This window comes from Esox lucius, chromosome 11 (assembly GCF_011004845.1).
Source record: "Esox lucius isolate fEsoLuc1 chromosome 11, fEsoLuc1.pri, whole genome shotgun sequence".
Taxonomy (NCBI): domain Eukaryota; kingdom Metazoa; phylum Chordata; class Actinopteri; order Esociformes; family Esocidae; genus Esox; species Esox lucius.
In genome coordinates this window covers 33,862,800-33,881,715 of record NC_047579.1, presented here as the reverse complement: position 1 = coordinate 33,881,715, position 18,916 = coordinate 33,862,800, and the positions used below count along the sequence as shown (strand labels likewise).

Genomic DNA, 18,916 nt, shown 5'->3' with positions numbered 1-18,916 from the left:
GTAGGATGTTCAGCAATCAGACACAATCTATAGAAGTACATTTGCATTTATTTCCATATTAAACAGTGTAATTATAAACTTTTCATTCAAACACACTAAGCATGATTATCATCAATATTAAGTAAAAATATTACACATTTTAAATGTACAAGTTTAAAGGACAGACTGTTTCTTGTGTGTCTTTAATTTAACCGGTTCGTTGTATTTTAATTTGATATGTTGCACTTTTTTTTCAATTAAGGTTTAAATTACAAAATTAAACCTCATACCTAGGACTTGATTACATCATTCCCATTTACAGACAAATTTAACATTTATATACATCAGTACAGTAAAACATTAAAAGGGGAAGTTCCCCTACTTTTTAAAATCAATTTTTATTTACATGTTGCATTATTCTCACTTTCTGTTGTTGTATTTAATCCTCTAAAAATTCTCTCTTGCAGCTGATTTCATTCCATGGACAAGCATTAGGAAAATGTGTCCTATCATGTATAACTCTTCAAAACAAATCAACCTGAAAAACGGTTTTCAGATAACGCTGTTGTTGAAAACAAACCCACTGACCCATTAACCCTTATTTGCATTTTTTTTTTCTAAACAGAATCATTCAAACATGGGTTTATGGCAGTTAGAAAATCAATGTGGAAACATTATCTAGAATGACATTTTCATACTGCATTTATCACCAGGGCTCATGCTATTATGACAACCAATTGTCTCTTACAAAGGGAGAAAACCTGCAAGCACAGAGTGAAAATAAAGTTACGTAAAAATAGGACAACTTCCCCTTTAAGTTACACTTCTCAAATGTGCAAGATTAAGCAAATGTATATACTGTAGAATAAAACATCAGGTTTTCAAGTTTTACTGAAACAAAGCCCAGGCTGCTGGTTATACAGAGGTCCACCTTGGGCACAGTTCAATCAGATCCACTGTAAAATACATCTGCATTGTGGTTGTTTAGGGTGAGTCTAATCCAGACCAGGATCAGAGTTGTCAAATTCAGACGTGTGCTGTAAACTGGTCAGGCTATGTTGCCATGGGATACACCAGTTCACATTAGTGGTAATCCAATGCAGTCTCTGCCACCTAGGCCAGGGATGGGCAACTTGGTGAGTGGTGGCTGGGCAAAATAAATCACAACTCATCACACGCACCCACATCAAAAACATTGTACTTTTTTTTTTCCTTTCGAGTTTCCTGCAATTCTACCCGTTTTGCCATGCAATCGTTTTTGCAGTTTTTTTTAAGTATGTGAACAGAGGAGGACAATAATGTGGCCAGACTAATTGATCAAACAACTTTTTTTAAGCAAACGCTGGCTAATTCACTGTTACTTACCTGCTGATGCATAACTAGATGCACAACCAAATTTAGGAAATGTACATTGTGTATTCTACAAAAGAGTTCATAAGTAATTAAAAGGGCCCACGGGCCACCAATTGCACATCCCTGATGTTGGCTGATATACATGTTTAATCATTTCCAATTTGAGGGTCATTAATATGATATACAGCCTGCACTACCTCATTTTAAACTTCAACTGTCAGTAGATAAGTGTGGTTTTGTGACAATCACACAAGAAGCTGTTGCCTATTTGAGAGCTCTAAAGTAGTAACACCTTAGACACAGTCAAAACACCAGCTATAGGTATTCCGTTGTTGGCAATTTCCTATTAATCCTTGATCTGATTGAATACTGGCCCCTGTCTAAAATACAGTGCTGCCGAAGTTGAGAATTTCATTGATGACTTCTTCAAATAACATCACCAAATACAAAAATCAATTGGAAACCTTAATTAACTAAAGCAAGAGTTACATTATTTAATTTCTTGAACCCACTGAGTCTGGAAGAACTGTGTTTAAACTATGCTACATGAACATAACGTCAAGCTTGCCTTGCTGATCAAGCTGAATCATAATGTTTATATACATCAAATGATCATGGTGGTGCACAGACCAAGGCTTACTGCACACCAAAATTATGTCCAGCAAATCATATGGGAGAGTGCTGAGTGGGCCACCGTGAGAGAGATGATATGGCAATGTGGACTACTCTGAAGCTATTCTCTAACTCACGGCTGTATAGTTGTTAAGGAGAATAACCTGTATGAAAAGGTATAACCTGTATGACAGTATCTGCGTCCTACTGGTTTGACATAGTAAACCAAACAAAAGAAGAAAGTGTCTGTCTTAGGAGACACTTCAATGACAACTGGGGGATTGGTGAGTTCTGGCTGAGTTACTGTAATACCCTTGCAGCCATCCAGAGAAATGGTCAATGTCCCAAATGGTGCCATTTCCCCTTTATAGTAAACTACTTTAGACCAAGGCTCTGGTCAGAAATAGGCCACTATATTGTATTGTGTGAACAGGGAGCCATTTGGAACAGCCTTTGGGATAGTGATTCCACAGTGACTCCTGAACTCTTGCAAAAATGTAGTCTGATAAAAAGAAACTAATTGCACATTTCAAAAAACAACAATTTATCTTACATTCTAATGTTTTAAACAACTCTTTTACTCTCTAGGTCTCTAGATGCAAACGCAGTCCCGAGTAAAGAAGTTAAACTTCTTTATCATTTGATTCCTTGAGTGGCACAGTAATAACTGCAAAAGCCTTTGAACAAATTAATTAACATACTGCTAATTCAAACAATGACTTGTGACAATGTTGTATTATACAATATAGATGGGAGTTCAACGGAAGTTAACTTCTTTTACATGGATATGAACTGTGAGTTGTATGGTTTCCGGTTGCTGACAAAGTTACATAAAACTGACTGTTCCTATAGCAACTGAGCAAGAAGTGACTGTCATTAAAATTACACAGATTGGATGTGGGCTGTGAATCAGTCAATCATCAAAACTTGGTTCTTAAAATTCCTAATATACCTCTGCTATTCCTTACCATTCCTGTCGAAGCATTCACAATGAATAAGTATATCTGACAAGACAAAAAACAGTTTCAAAAGGCAACTACTGTTACAGTTGAATAAAGACTTAGCAAAGAAGCTAATAAACAGTGTTTCTGAGCAGTGTCAAACCCATAGGCATTGGGGTTCAAATCTGCCTGATGCAAATAGCTTATATTTCCATTTTTATAGCAGATACAATCTGCAAGAGCAGCCACTTTTCAGTGCTTATATCAATAGTTTAGGGCTATAAAATAAAAGTCAGTCATTTTTTGGTGACAGAGTCATTAAGCAAGAACAAAAAAAATAAATCAGGAAGAGGTGCTCAACAAGTCTCTAAACAGTGAAAAGAACAAGAAAAAAAGAGGGAGAAATGCTGAGCCTCAGAGGCCTGAATGAGCCTTGTCTAATCATCAGTGTTATTTGCAAAGACGCATTCAAAGAAGGGAGGGAGGTTTTGTCGAGGAGGATGGGTGGTGTTGCCGTTTTTTAGTCCTCATAATGACCATCCCTGGGGGGTGGGCAGTTCTGCCTGAGAAGAGAAGCATCCATGGTCTTCATAACACCGTGCTGCGTGTCCACCTGTCAGGCTTGACTCCGTTTATTAAGCCCTCATACATTCACCTGACATCGTAAAAGGTTGTAGGTCCAAATGCCACAGAGTGGAGAGAAACGGCCCTCCCATCTGTACCTTAGTCTTTATCTCCTTCTTCACTGCTTCCTGAGGGGGCAACAAATGAACAGTTACAGGATCAGAGGGACCCTATTAAATAAAGAGAGGCCAATATTTCGGGGTAACATGCATGTCTGTAATGTGTGTGAGTGTGCGCGTACTCCTACTTGCCTCCTTGTTCAATATCTGAGTCGGTGAGATGCGTGAGCGAGAAGCTGGCGATGCTGGCCGGTGAGATGGAGAAGCGGGAGTAGTTTGAGTTTGAGCTGCTCCAGCTGGGCTCTGGGGCACGACCCCCGTGTGGGGGAGGGGAGAAGTAGCGCGTGGCTGCAGACGATGGCGATGTGGCATTGGACACGGCCAGGTCCATGGCTGCTTTGGAGAGGTACGCGGAGGGCTCCGGGGACGAGAAGTCGTCATCCCACTCAAACCCACCCCCTGTGCAGAAACAGAGACAATGAAAAAGGCTGTACACAACTTTGTAACACTAACTTAGGTGTTTGTGATGAATGTATTCATTATAAGACTTTTTAAACACCGTGCATGTTTGAGATGCTCTGGATTGAGATGTACCATCAGTATCCAGGAAATTCACATAGCCATTGAACCTTGCAAAATCAACTGTACTGAAACGTCTATAATGCAACTCTGTATTTCAGTACTGGTATTCACTTTTGCATATATTACAGTGTCATATACTTTGGTTGCCTGGGACTCCCTACATATCTTTATTCCTGTAAAATCCAAAGAGTAGGGCGCTGTGCCTTTATTTCAATGGACTGACTTCCTTATGTGAACTGTAAGTCGGATAAAGTAAAATTTTGCGTTTACACATATTTTTTTATTAAATGGAAGTAAATATTTGGTGTGAAATATATAAATATTTATCCTAAAAATCCTTGACCATGGTGAACATTTACAGGCTGGCCAATGAACGTTTCCTTAAATAGATACATCTAGAAATGTTTATCTATATATTGTCATTTGAAAGAAAACATGGAAAACCTAAAACTAAAGTCTGTTGTCTTTAAGATTCTGCCTTGATAATGCTGACAGATGTTGGCAGTAACATGATGACTGCTACCTTCTTCATCTGTGGAGCTCTCTGTGGAGTTGGCGAATCTGTTCAGGTAACTGGCAGGGGGCACAGGGCTGCTGACCTCTGACACCTGGCTGTTGGAGCCTGACAAATGGTCGCCCAGCTCCTTAGTGGGGGTCTCCTAAAGGTGGGCAGACCAATGTGTATGAATAAGTCCAAAGTTAAGCATCATGACACTGTAATGAATCACTGTGACATACTGTATGCATTACAAGTGATAGTATAACAAAACAAATATGAACACGTTAAGGAATTTAGTGACGGGGAATCACATTCAAGTGGGAGTAGGGCAATATACTTATATCACGCATCAGAGAAGGGAGGAGTGACTTAATATCCACTGTGTTATAACATGTTATGCAAGGTACTAGGAGAATACAGTACAAGTAAAACATTTGGACACAACTACTCATTCAAGGGAATTTCTTTATGTATACTATTTTCTACGCTGTAAAATAACACTTGGAATCATGTAGTAACCAAAAAAGTGGAAACCAAATCGAAATACATTTCATATTTTAGATTCTTCAAAGTAGCCACCAATTGCCTTGATGACAGCTTTGCACACTGCAATCTCTCAACCAGCTTCATGAGGTAGTCACCTGGAATAAAATAAACAGGTGTGGCTGGTTAAAAGTTATTTTTGGGGAAATGTCTTCCCTTCTTAATTTGTTTGAGCCAATCAGTTGCTTTGTGACAAGGTAGGGTTGGTATACAGAAGACCGTCATCATGTCTGTACAGTAGAAGTCCATATCATGGCAAGAACAGCTCAAATAAGCGAAGAGAAAAGACAGTCCATCATACATTTTAGACATAAAGATCAATTAATCTGAAAAATTTCAAGAACTAGAAACCATCCAACGCTATGATGAAACCGGCTCTCATGAGGACAACCACAGGGAAGAAATACTGAAGGAACTACCGAAGGACACCAATAACAGACTTTCTTGGGCCAAGAAACATGAGAAATGGACATTAGACTGGTGGAAATCTGTTCTTTCGGTCCAAATTAGAAATATTTGGTTTGCCGTGTCTTTGTGAGACAAAAAGTGGGTGAACTGATGAGCTCTGCATGTGTGGTTCCCACAGTGAAGCGTGGAGGTGTGACAGTGCTGACACAGTCTGTGATTCATTTCAAAGCACACAACCAGCATGGCTACCACAGCATTATGCAGCGATACGCCATCACATCTGGTTTGCACTCAGTGGGACAGTTTTTCAATAGGACCATGACCCAAAACACACCTCATGGCTGTGTATGGGCTATCTGAACAAGGAAAGTGATGGTGCTGCGTCAGATGACCTGGCCTCCACAATCACTTGATCATAAACCCGTTGAGATGGTTTGGGATGAGTTAGGCTTCAGAGTGAAGGAAAGGCAGCCAACAAGTGCTCAGCATATGTGGGAACTCCATCAAGACGGTTGGAAATGCTTTCCAGGTGATTACCTCACCTGGTAATGCCTACAAGCCCTGCTGGCCCAAGTAAAAGCTAACATATAGCAGATAAACTACTTGTGCATTGCTTGAACAGGTTCTTAACACGACCATCAACTAAAACAGACGTAACCATTGTTTTTTAGGACAAAATGTAACTATTGAATGACGTGCAATCATTTAAGTCCCGGCCAAAACAGCATTCCACATCTGTCGGTTAGTCTGATAAATGTTTAATAGGCAATAATTTCAAATTATACCAAGGTACCTCACCTGGTCAAAAAGGTAAACCGTGACATCATCAAAGAATGACACCGCTCTCCGGGCACTGTCAGCATCACTGCCCCCTGGTGACATGAACGGTTTGTTGCTGGAGGTGACATTCAGCGAGGTGGGCTTCAACAGGCTCCTGAGGTTCTGCGCTCTACTATTGTCCGAGACTATGACGGGCACCGGATGCACCGTGTCATCCTCGCTGTCCGAGCTGGAGCTGTGTAGCCGGTAAGCCCGCATGTCATCAGATGAGTCGTCGCTGTTTTCATCCTCTTCATCAGCCTCCTCTCCGTCCATCTGCCTGTCCCCAACCGAGTCGTCCTGCCTGCCCAGGTACCTCCCCTCCATATCAGGCTCCTTAAGCTTGGGGGTGATCTCGCTGGCATATGTCCTGGTTAGTTTAGCATGGACCGGTATGCATTCATGCGAGGGTTTAGCGGAGGTTGCAACCACAGGCAATGTAGGCTTTTCTAGGTCCACTGTGGAAGTTCCACTGGATTCGAAATGACTAGAAGCCCTGACGCCAGGGTAGAACTCCTCTGTCCCAGTCTCCACATTGCCATCAATTAACACAGGTGCAGTCTTTTCCCAGTCTGTGGTGAGGAATAACTCAGGAACACCTGTACCTTCCATGGTCTGATGTTTTGTTTCCTCAACTTCGTCATTAACCAGGGATTTTGAAATAAGATAAGACTCCTGCTGTGACTCCTCTGTTACTTCAGGAAGAATAGCTGGACAACCTGAAACACTGCCACAGGCATCGCTAATCAGCGAGTTGACGTCTTCACACTTCTTCTCGGGCTCTGATTCATTGTCTGAGAAATAGGCAGAGTCTCTATAGTTTCCTCCCATGAAAGGTTCTTTGCCAGGAGCTATGGGTTCTACCGGATGGTCCTCACTGACATCCTCATCCTGAGGATTCAACACACTCTCTACCTCTGTGACTATTATTTCAGGTGGAAATAGCAAGGTAGCAGTTGCTGGCTCCTCCTGTTCCTCTGTCAAACTCAACCCAGTTTCTTCTGGAGAGTGTTCTTTAATAACGGGCTGCGAATTAAACTCTGGAGACTCCAGGTTCTCTGTCTCATAACCACTGTCAGCTGTTTTGTAAGGGGGCTGAAGCTTCTGAGGGGTGGCTGGGGTGTTCAGCTCTTCGACAGGAACTTGTATGATGTGCAGAGAGTCCAAAGAGTCAGGCGTCTCAGCCGAGCTGTCGACGGTGTGAAGAGTGGTGGAAATGCTGTCCTCCAGAAGGCTGTCTTGGCTGATCTGGTCCATAGACGGACCGGACACTAACAGAGAGGACCTGCCATCGTCCTCCAAAACATGGTAGTTGTCATGTTCTTGCTCAGATAGGGAAGTGTTTATTTCTGCCTCTGTATCATCTTCAACCAGGTTGCTCAACAGATCGTCACTAGTCAAGCCTTCGCTAATCAGGCCATTGTCAACAGCAATCTCCCTGGCAATGACTGGGGAAGAGCTAAGACTAAGTAGGTAGGCAGGGGATTCTTTGGTTCCTATGGATTCAAAACGGTCATCTTCTGAGGCCCCGAGACTGTCTTCAAGACTGGGGTTTTTGGCATCCATGCAAAGGGGGTTTGTAGTGGCACTTTCAGAAAGGAGAAAGGGGGGCTGGTGGCTAGTTGCTGGACTAACAACAAGGACTTCAGGCCTCTTAGAGGTAGAGTCAGAAGCAGGTTCCATCCCTGCATTGGAAGACTGCTGGAGCAAACCGAAGTCTTCACTGATGGAGCCATTTCTAACTGGTAGCTTGTCTTGACAGTTGTCTCCTGTAACCAATGTTTTAGAAGGCACCAGTGTTTTAGAGTCTGATACAGGTTGCAGGAAATCCACAAAACTTGGACTCATGAAGTCAAAAATGTCCTCCTCTGCTGGGGATGTGTGGCTCTCTATAGGTTTGATGGAAATCCCGACAAAGTCTAAGTTATCTAACGTCTCAGTATCCCAAGAGTTCATTTTGAAGCTGTGCTCTGGGACATGGGTCAGACCAGGTTTGAGAAAGTAATGTTGTTCACTACTTTCCCCTGATAAACAAGAGCCCTCCTTCATCAGGCTCTTCTCTTTAAGGAACAGGAAATTATCTACTAGTTTCTCAGGGTTCAGAAGCCTCTTTACGTCAGGGGTCCGCGCTACCTCCTCCACTTCCTCTAGAGAGTCCTGGAGTACTGCCTCTGAACGATGCTCCCCTAAAAAATATTCTCCAAAGTTTTTCTCTGTTCCCTGGGCCTGCCCCTCTACAGACTCCCCTCTCTGGAGACTGTTTCCATTAAGTTCTGGAAGCTCCATGACGCCCCTGTTCCAGGAATCGGAGTCCTGTTTAGAGCCTCCCTCACTGAAGATGTTAGTGTGATAGGGACTGTCATGCTCACTGGATGACCAGATGTGGCTGTCTTGCAAGAATGAGTCTTTTGAGTCAATGCTGCGATGGAAGAAATCTGCGTCGGTGCTAGTCTCGTCCAAGTGGACATCTTGTAGGGTGACATACTGTTGCTTGTCAGATTCTATACCCTCTTCTGGACTGTTCTCCTTCGCATCTACAGTGCTCTCCCCCTGCTCCTCCAACTGGATGTAGTACTCGTTCCCATTGACTGGTTTGTGAGCATCAAATACGGGAAGTATCCCAGGAATTGCTGACTGGGTGTTACTGCTGTCAGTGTGTCCTATCCTTGGGACCGCAGGGTCAGGGAAATGGGCTTGGATGTCCTCGCTGGGCACAGGGAAGAACATGCTGTGGTAGTTTAGGGTGGTGTCCATGGCCGAACGGCCACTGCCACTGTCATAATGGTCATGCTTGGCCGCTTCCCACACATACTCAAAGCTCAGGCCACGGCTGGTCTCGGTGACAGTGAGCACCTCATCCGCCTCAGGCCGCAGGGCGTCGTTTGCAAATTGTTCCAAAATAGGGAAGGAGGAGTGGCTGACAGTGGTCTGGCGCGTGAGAGGGTTGGGTTTCAGCAAGTCCCAGCGCTGTTCAAAGTCATCCTCCACATCCTTCTGGCCCTGCATACGAAGGTAGGTGAGCAGCCGGTGGACCTCCTCGGCCGTGGCTCGCTTGTCGGGAGTTAGCCAGCAGAACTGTAGCACCTCATACCTGCACATGGAGAGAGACCTACTCAATAAAAACCCCTAGATAACAGAACACATCGTTTCATTCTATGGTACGCAATAACTTCTGTTAAAGCTCGTTTAGCAATTCAGAACACACTGCATAAATGAAATGTATATTTCAACAAGATCCAGACAGCGTCATGTGTAAAATGGTTTGGAAGAGATGGACTGACCATCTGTCTGAATAGGGCAGCTCCAGCTGTGGTTTGAACAGTTTTATCTGCTGTTCCCTGATGACGTGGTTTAGAACCTCGCGGTCGGACAGATGAGGGTAGGGCTGGGCAGTGTTCTCAAAGAGCTCCCACAGAGTTACTCCTAGAGCCCTGCAAAGACAGAGATCAAAGAAACATTAACTGGTGTAATGATTGTTAGGACTCTCATGACAAGCTGTACCTGTATGCATTGTGGGAACATCGGTCTGTAATTAAATGCTGAATGAGAGTTGGGGGGGGTGTGCAGAGTTCTAGAACCGCCAAGCCTACGCCAAGTAGCATTTGAGTTTTAATTTTAATACATTTTGAAAGCTACACAGTCCTCCTTCCATGACCTTTCCTATATGGCTGTATTTTAAATTGTTTTCCGTTGTTTACCCAATCCACCATAATCACATGCCACTTGGCATTGGTAGACAGGCAGGTGTTAATCAGTACCCAGGCACTAATCACCCCTCACTGAATGGATGATGTCAATGGATGAATGGGCGATACCACCAGATAAAAGATCAGAGTCTTGTTTGAATTTCAATGGGAAAATTTGGATGAAGAGGTGTAATGTTACAAATATGAGTAGAATAGGTCCCACTCTTCCTCTATCCAGACACAGGAGCTTCCACCTGGCAAGACACAAGGTCAAGTCGACAAGTGCACATGGAACAAGACCAATGAAAATTGTGTCCAGTGCCACGGTTTTGTTAGGCGGTCTTACTCACACAAACCCCTGAAGTTGTGTGCTGACTCAGGACCAGACACAAAGAAAATAAGAGATTGATAATTAAAGTGCAAATTCACAGGAAAAGGCAAAACATTTGACAGAGTCCAGAGAATGAGAGAAGCTGGCCAAATCCAGGTGTGCAAAACTGGTAGAGGCATACCCAAGAAGATTTGAATCTGTGATCACCAAAACTGGTAGAGGCATACCCAAGAAGACTTGAATCTGTGATCACCAAAACTGGTTGAGGCATACCCAAAAAGACTTGAATCTGTAATCACCGCCAAAGGCTCCTCCTCTACAAAGTGTTTTGGTTTGTCATTATCAGGTAGTTAGTAGCTTGATTGCGAAAATAAATATGCAATTAGAAAATAACTCTATAACACAACAAAATGTGAAGAAAGTAAAAGGGTCAGAATAATTTCTGAGAGCACTGTATATCCTGGCATGATGCATGAACGGTATGAAGGTATGGAAACCAAACACTGTCCAACCGCAGCCAATGTTTCTTAAGATACATTGTGAGGCGTTGTGATTAGACAACCCCATGCCAGAAATGATGAGCCGTCCGAGTATCTACTGAAGATTCTGCTGGATTGAAAATGTAGTACTCTTGGTCGGTTTGATTAAGAAGAGCCAATCAGAGAACCCAGGTGTGGGGCTGTATACATATTGCCTGTCCTGTTTCCTGTCTGTTTTCTGCATAGGTTGTAAATGTTTTTGGGCCAAGCTGTTGGAAGTATTGAGAACAGATGACCGTTGGAAGAGTTGCAAGGGTAACTGAGGAAGAAGTTGACCATCGACTACCTCTCAATTACCAAAACTACTTCCTATAACTTCATTAAATTACTGACAGATTTGCAACCCTATGGAGGCACTTACCACACATTCCCAGGCTTGGTCTGATCCAGGGTGACCACACCCCCATGGCGCTCGCCAACTAACTCTGGGGCCATCCAGCGGAGGGGTGCAGGCACGTCGTCCTCTGTGATGATGTAATCCTCCTGTGACAACATGAGGGGCACAGAGTCAAGCACGGGAAATTCATAGGATTAAACGTAGAAAACAATATTAATAAACATGTATGGGAGTCAGTTTTAACATACAGGGAAATCAAATAAACTACATGTATATTACAAATTACAGACAGTAACACACAAAACGACATGTGTACACACACAAGCTTGTATTTACATGCGTATAAAAAAATATGATTACCTGCTAGCCACTATGCTAGTTAACCCCCATTTTTGTTTTGAATATAAAAACACAGGCAAATTAATGGACATCCCCACAGGGAATTCCAGAGCCACGACAGGCATTAGTTGGAGTGACCAATATGACACTGTTGCCCCACTGTAAATAGAAGAACCCGGAAAGACCCGAGGTACACTCTTCCCAGCATCCTGACTGGAGCTCCATGGGGCTGTCTGACAGGCTTTTCACAGTCATCTGACAGAAACGATGACTCTATCATTCCTTCTGGCCAGGCTGTCAAGCCCCCCCTCTCCCCGGGCAGGGATCTGGCACTTGAGGCAGGCAGGATACCATCCCCCACAACCTTCTTGAGGATCAGCAGGACGTGACCAAACACGCTGCAGAGAAACTGGAGATCACTTGGCACAGCGGAGTAGCAGAGAGCAGGCCCGCTACGAGGGAATGAGGCTGCTCATAGCCAAATGGGCAGCGGGCACTTCATGCCAGTCTTCCTGGAATGTTTGGAGCATCCCACAGTCCTCCAAAAACCCTCTTCGGGGTGTGTCAGTTCTAGACTGTGTTGGCATTTAGGTTCTCCCACATGCCTCCTGTAGGACCTCTGCTGGCTTCCCTTCTGTGCCCTACCCAAAAGTTCCTGTCAATGGGACCAAGCCATGTGTCTCAGTAGGAGTGTTTCAATCCCTCAAAGAGGGCCTACAAGCTCGTCGCCACAGTGATCTGGGCTCTCGACACCACTATGCTCTCCTCATATGAAGGTGAACTGCAAGATGAACAGTTCTTTCCACCTGAATCGGTTTATGGTACGTAACTTGTGTTACTGCAAACCCCAAACCCATGTTCAACAGTCAGACAAGTCAACAGCCCTTATGGTGTGTCAGAAACGGATGTGTTGGCTCAACCTATCCACTGTGTCCGACCACTAGAAACAAAGAAATATGGATGCTACTGTAAACCCAAAAGGACCTTTCAGACCTGCAGTTAAGACGGTGCAGAAGCGGTTCGGGGAAAAAAATACATCTGTCCAGGAAGACAAAAAACATTGCCTTACCTGTGCCCTGTCACACAGTGTGGCAGGCCAAGCCCGTGCTGTTTTAAGATCCACAGCAGTTCCCTAACTCTGAAATATGTCCCCTTTCTGGAGGACCATCATGTTTTGATAAGCACAGACACCACAGTTGTAGGCTATATAAACAGACAGGGGTGGATTGTGATCCCTGAGTTACAAACACAGATTAATCATTTGGAGCAGTGTGCAGCTTAAGTTACTGAGAGCTAGCCAACACGAAGCTTGTTTTACGAAAGGGGCACACAATTCTGTCTGTTGTTGTGGAAGGTTTCTCCACTATGAAGCTTTATTAGCATTGGCCTCCGCCAAGCTTAAGTGACAGACATACTTTCATGACACCCCATTCACTGTACAGTTGTCCCCAAAAGGATCTTCACCCTGGCACTCAACTCAAACAACGCACCATTTCTTCAACAAATAACAGTTGAAAATCCATTTAAATCTGCATGGTTTTCTTTGGTTTGCACCACTAAATTGGAATAATGTACTAAACCTTAGCTTATTCCACAAAACAATCCTACAATGGCCCATAGAATATTATTAGCACCTTCTAGAAGTAGTTGGAAAAACCTTGTTTCTGTATTCCACATGAGATAGTTGTGTCAGTACCTTTAATTTCTCATGCACTTTCCTCTTACTATCATTAGTAATTGTAGGTCATTGTTTCACCATAAAAAAAATTAAAAAAGAATCCAGATCTCTGCAGCCTCTTCAGGTACTTTTTAGGCCATCCTGCTGTGGTGAAGACCTGTACATATGGTCAATGCTGACAAGCTCACCTCCCGGAAAGTGTTCCTGATCAGACAGTTTCTCCCCATCTGGTTTTTTGGTCACCCAGGTCATTTACAACTGCTGAGCCTTTCTTCTTGACGTACCAAACATTTGATCTGGGAACGCTGAATGTTTTAGTGCTGTCTCCAAATGAGTATTTCAGATTCATCTGCCTCATGATGGCCAGCAGAACATGCATTGGCACTTCTTTTGTTCTCATGTTGTCAGACACCAACAACAGACTCCAAAGGCAAAGCCTACAATCAAGACTAGACAATGATAGCCCATGCATGCACTAACAATGTAAACAATCACCTGTCTAATAAGAAACATGCTTCCCATCATCGTCATCATCATCATCATCATCATCATCATCACACACTACTCCATCTAGAGCAGGGGCATTCAAATCCGGAACTCAAAGCCATTTCTACTCCATTTCTTTCCATTGAAACCTTCTAATCAGGGACCAGATGGGTGCAATTAATGAGGTAAAACAAAAAATCTGCAGGCTCCAGACCTCACAGGGTAAGAATTGAATACCACTGATCTAGAGGATTCAAACTGCAAGTAAAAAACTAATCCCAGTGCAAAATCAGAATGGCATTCCAAAAAGTAGGTTCTCCGAACCTTTTTCAATCAATTCAATTCAGCGTTTAACAGTGCTAAAGTTAAACAGGTCCATACGGTTCCCATACACAATACTGTCCTAAATGTATTTTCTTTAAAGGGCTACACAAAACACCTGTCCCCATACAGAGACACTTTTGGGGCTTTTATGTAAGAAATGACCCACTAAAAACTGTGCTGGTACCTTGTATCTGTAAGGGCCGATATCATAGTCTCCCACTTTGACGGTCAGGTCTGCGGTTAGAAAACAGTTCCTCAGGGCTAAGTCCCTGTGAGAGGAGGGAGAGGAGAACATTATTAGAAATTATCAAAACATCTTTATGCATATTTAATCTAGTCTTCTGTGGTCATCAAACAGCAGAATGGTTCAAAAGGCTGCAAATAATAAATTGTTAGTTTAGTTAATTCTCATGAGGATCAACAGGTCCAGCTGAGTCTTTAGACCAGTGTAACCCAATTCCGGGCATCAAGTAACCCTAACAGTTCTTTTTGTAGCCGAAGACAAACCAGATGTCCCTCATTGAGGGTTAGATGACTGCATTTGGAAAACACTGGTCTACACCCCGACAGTCAAGAAATGGCCATCATTTGCTCAGTCTGACGTTTTCGTCGTTGGTGAGATGGAAAAGAAACAACTGTAGTTCCTGAAGACAAAGCCTTTATCAGAAGTATACAACACTCATAACAGTGTCGTTACCCTCACTCATATGATAACAAAGATGGAACTGATGAAAATAACATGCTAATAAATAATACATTTAAAAATATATATTTAAGTGATCCTACTGAAGCGCCAGCCTCACACCAAGCTATTTAGAATGACCGTTGTGTCTTACAGGTGATTGAAGACCCCTTCAGACTACCTCTAACGCCACCAAGGACCCAGGACTGGACAGAGCCAGACAAAGACTCAGGACTAGTGAGTGGTTTTAGATTGCCCCACGTTTAAGCACATGGCTTGAATCAATAGGGGAAACAAACAGCCTTCAGTTGCTTCTGCTCCACCCCTAGCAACAAAATCACTGATGCTGGAGCTTTTCCCACTCACTCACACAGCACCAGGATATTGTTCCCAGGGAAGGACACTTATAGCAGGGCAGAATAGCATTTAATAGCACTAAAGAGGGATGGCCAGAAGAGGGCGAAAAGACCCAGGACAGTCCGAGCAGACAGATGGCAGCTCATTCAATCGGGACCCTTATGGAGGGAGAGGCTTTGGTTTCCTTTTTGCCCTGGCAACATTCTCCCATCCACCCATTCCAAGCGTGTGTCTCTTTAAGTCTGTCTATCGGAGGACATCGCTGACACTAGTGGTCTGTGCTTGCACTCCTCGGGAGCTACTGTCAGGCTCCCTGAAACATTGGCAAGATAAATGCAGAGATATTTTAAACCCCTCCTGGCCCGACTTGTTCCCTGCAGTTGGCTAGTGCTGTGCATTATAGTAATGCTGGCGGGTCACAGAGAGAGTCAGATCCAACGTCTTATCCCTACAAGGCAAAAGATGTGAGACGGTGCACACCAGTGGCCTGAAGACTGTTTGGTGTGATTGGTGTGGATATGTCAACAGACTGGTGACCTCGCGGAGAGCAAATACCATACAAAATACCATACAATAAAAAAATATTCTGCTAATCTTGATGTCACAACAGATTGCAATTTGGTAAAATATAATTATTCAAATAGGTCCTCGAAGCATAAAAAACAAAGAGAAAAAAATCAGAGCTTTTTCAAAGCCCATGTTTGTCATTGTTTGAAAAACTGTCATGCACCACTTCCTGTCATTGCCCTACATGCTATTTTTACCCAGTGTTGTTATGGTGTCAAGAGTGATTCTCTAGAAGATGCATCACAAAGCAGGTTTAACTTTGATACCAGAAATAACTAGTGTTTTAAGCATTAGTTCAATAAGTAAGCTCAACTCAGATATTGGTGTCTGGTTATTGAATCAATTTATATTGCATTAAGAATTGTACATTACTTCAGAGAATTTACACAAATAAGCTGGCTAACTCTTCAAACCTACTTTAAAGTAAACATCTCAGCCCTACCTACTCGCTGTGACATATTGCTGTGGCTATCACATCATCACAAAGACCTACAATTAGACCATAGACCCGGAGAGTTGGCTACAGTCCCAGGTCATGTCACAGCTCCACGCGGTTGGCTTTGCGACTCCATGCTCGCCACAGCCCACCGCTGTATTGTGTACACATTTGCCACCTAATAAAAAAATAACTGTCATTACAACTCTGTTAAAAGAGAAATCTCACAGTAGAGCTCCCATTGTGTTGTCATACAGAATAACAAAACTGCCGATGAGGCTATCCCATTGCATGCAAAGAGCAGAATCAACGACCAAGCTGAAAATTGACACTGGCAGTGTGTGGGAGCTGGGTAAGTGGAGTCCTTTAAGCTTATTCTGAGTGTGCAGAACAAAGCCCATGAATGAGCTGAGAACCGCATGTTACCCTAAGAACATTACTTCATTAGAGAACGATGACAGAAGAGAAAATCTTCATGGCCCCAAAAATATTAGGAGGAGTGTAAAATAATTAACGTAACCCTGCCTGCCAGTAAAATGACAGAAATATTTGTACAACTTTTAATTAAACCAAATCCTTTGTGCTACCCCTGATTACTACTACTTTTACAGTAATTCCAAATCTAGTTTCTCCAGCAAATACTATGAATTTACAGTTAGAAATCATTATGCAAGATTGCTAAACAATTATCCTGCTTGGGCATTTTTGACCTGCATGACTTCATCAGTGGCTACCAGCACAAATCAAGCAAGCTAATATCTAGTTTCAGTTGTGAATTAAGGAACAAGTAAATATGCATTATATAATGCCATCTATTCAGTTTTCAAAAATAAGCAGTGTCATGGTCAAAAGTATTACCACACTTGCACCTTTTTCAAATAATGCAGCATTTCTTCTGGAATACCTGTTCAATTAAAAAATATGTTGGCAGCCACATATGCAGTGCTTTGATTTGCAGTTAAACATAAACATACAAAATCGTAGTTTATTTAACAAAGACATCTTAATATGGCCCGGACAATATTATTGGCACATTTTAGCAGTGGACTGATGTGATTCTTATTTATTTTGGAATTGAACTCATATTCGGTGGATTGCAGGTGTCTGCAATAAGATAATCACTCACGAAACCAGTTTGAATATAGAAAAGGTGTTACTTTATCCTTAAGTTTCTTCCTAAGTTTCAGCCCCTTTTAGGGAGTTTTTCCTAGCCACTGTGCTCCAACAATGTTGTTGTTAGCTCCTTTGGGTTTCAGGCTGGGTGTTTTGTACTGCTGATGTAAAAGTGCTTTATAAATAAATTTGATTGATTGTGTAAAACATTGAGAGTGGAGAAAATTTAAAAGCCAGAGAATTGTCTGAGGACGTCAGACAAGACTTCAGCCGAGTGTGGACAATCAAGGTTATATGTCCATCTCCAGAGACCTTGAAGTTAACAGCCTCAGCCACTGTAGCCAACATCCTTGGATGCAAGAGAAACCCTGATGGTAGATTGCAGCAAAGAACTATTAAAATGGTGAGCAAATCACATAGAATAACTGCTACACAGATTCAAGCTGACCTTCAGACACAAGGTATGACAGTTTCAACAATCACCATCCGTTGCCAACTGCAAGGGTATGGTAGGAGACCCACAGCTGAGAGATACACAGGAGAAAGCCTAACTGCAATTTGTCAAAACACACCTGAACATGCCACAGTCTTTCTGGGACGATTGCGTGCATACAGATGAGAGCATTTTAGTAATGCACATCATCTCTATATAAAGAAAAAATATCTGCAAAGAAAAGAAAACCACTGTCAAACATGTAGGAGATCCATGTTTTGGAGTTACTTTACTGCCTCTGGCACCAGGAGCCTTGAACGTGTGGCATCATGGCATCTGGACGATACCAAGGCATTCTGGAGCAAAGTCAAACTGTGTCAAAAAGCTGGGTCTTCATCAAAGGTCATGGGTCTTCTAGTAGGACAATAACTAGAAACACACTTCAGTAAGCTGGGTCAAAGCAAAGCACAGAGGAAATTTGATATTATGCCTCTTTTAAAGTTTATAGACAAGCTGGGGAAGGGCTTCAACCTTGAGGGCAATATGACAGAAGCATCCTAGTAAAGGCTATCAGAAAACACTATGTCTAGGTGCAGCCTACTCAAGCTCTTTAACCACCACCTCAGTTTAATGAAAAGCCCCAGGACAAGTTTAAGGTGAGGCCCAATATAGGTTTGTGGTGGCTGTCTGGGTATCATGCCATTCAGTGAAAACTGCTCTTTACTCTGCCTTCTCCTGAGATTCCAGTAAGTGCCTTTGTTGGCAATAAGGGTCAAAGGACATGTGCGAGCGGCCAATGTTAACCAGCTAGCCTATCTAGTACATTCCTAATCCAAAAATAGGTTGATTCAAATTATATAGTAAATTAATACCTATTAAGACATGTACATAACCCAGAATTGGGCAAAGGCATAGGTCAAGGTGGACAGGACATTGGCTAAATTAAGGCAGCTCAAGCTAACCTACAGTTGCTCAGGGTAATAGGTTCTCCATTATATGTTGAAAATAGCAAATTGCTGATAATTCCAAAGACAGACCGAAATAATCAAAAACATTTCAAAACCCCAGAATTTAAGTCACAAGGACCTAGAGAGTGTGACTACGGTGACTTACAAAGGTTTTGACCACACTGCACTTACATTACCTATACATTAATAAATTGTCTTAAAACAATAGTATACAGTAGGTT

At 42.7% G+C, this 18,916-nt stretch overlaps 1 protein-coding gene across 1 annotated transcript in view; it reads right to left on the bottom strand.

Annotated features, from left to right (window-relative positions):
* Window positions 1–28: 28 nt before the first annotated feature.
* Window positions 29–18,916, bottom strand: part of lmtk2 (lemur tyrosine kinase 2) — a 41,764-nt gene continuing 22,876 nt past the window's right edge. The window contains exons 8-14 of the mRNA XM_010874230.3: window positions 14,324–14,408; window positions 11,337–11,458; window positions 9,701–9,850; window positions 6,399–9,510; window positions 4,674–4,809; window positions 3,761–4,027; window positions 29–3,637 (exon numbers count right to left, since the gene is read on the bottom strand). Coding sequence (XP_010872532.2) covers window positions 3,609–3,637; window positions 3,761–4,027; window positions 4,674–4,809; window positions 6,399–9,510; window positions 9,701–9,850; window positions 11,337–11,458; window positions 14,324–14,408 — 3,901 coding nt within the window. The 3' untranslated portion in view covers window positions 29–3,608. The remainder of the gene's footprint in view (window positions 3,638–3,760; window positions 4,028–4,673; window positions 4,810–6,398; window positions 9,511–9,700; window positions 9,851–11,336; window positions 11,459–14,323; window positions 14,409–18,916) is intronic.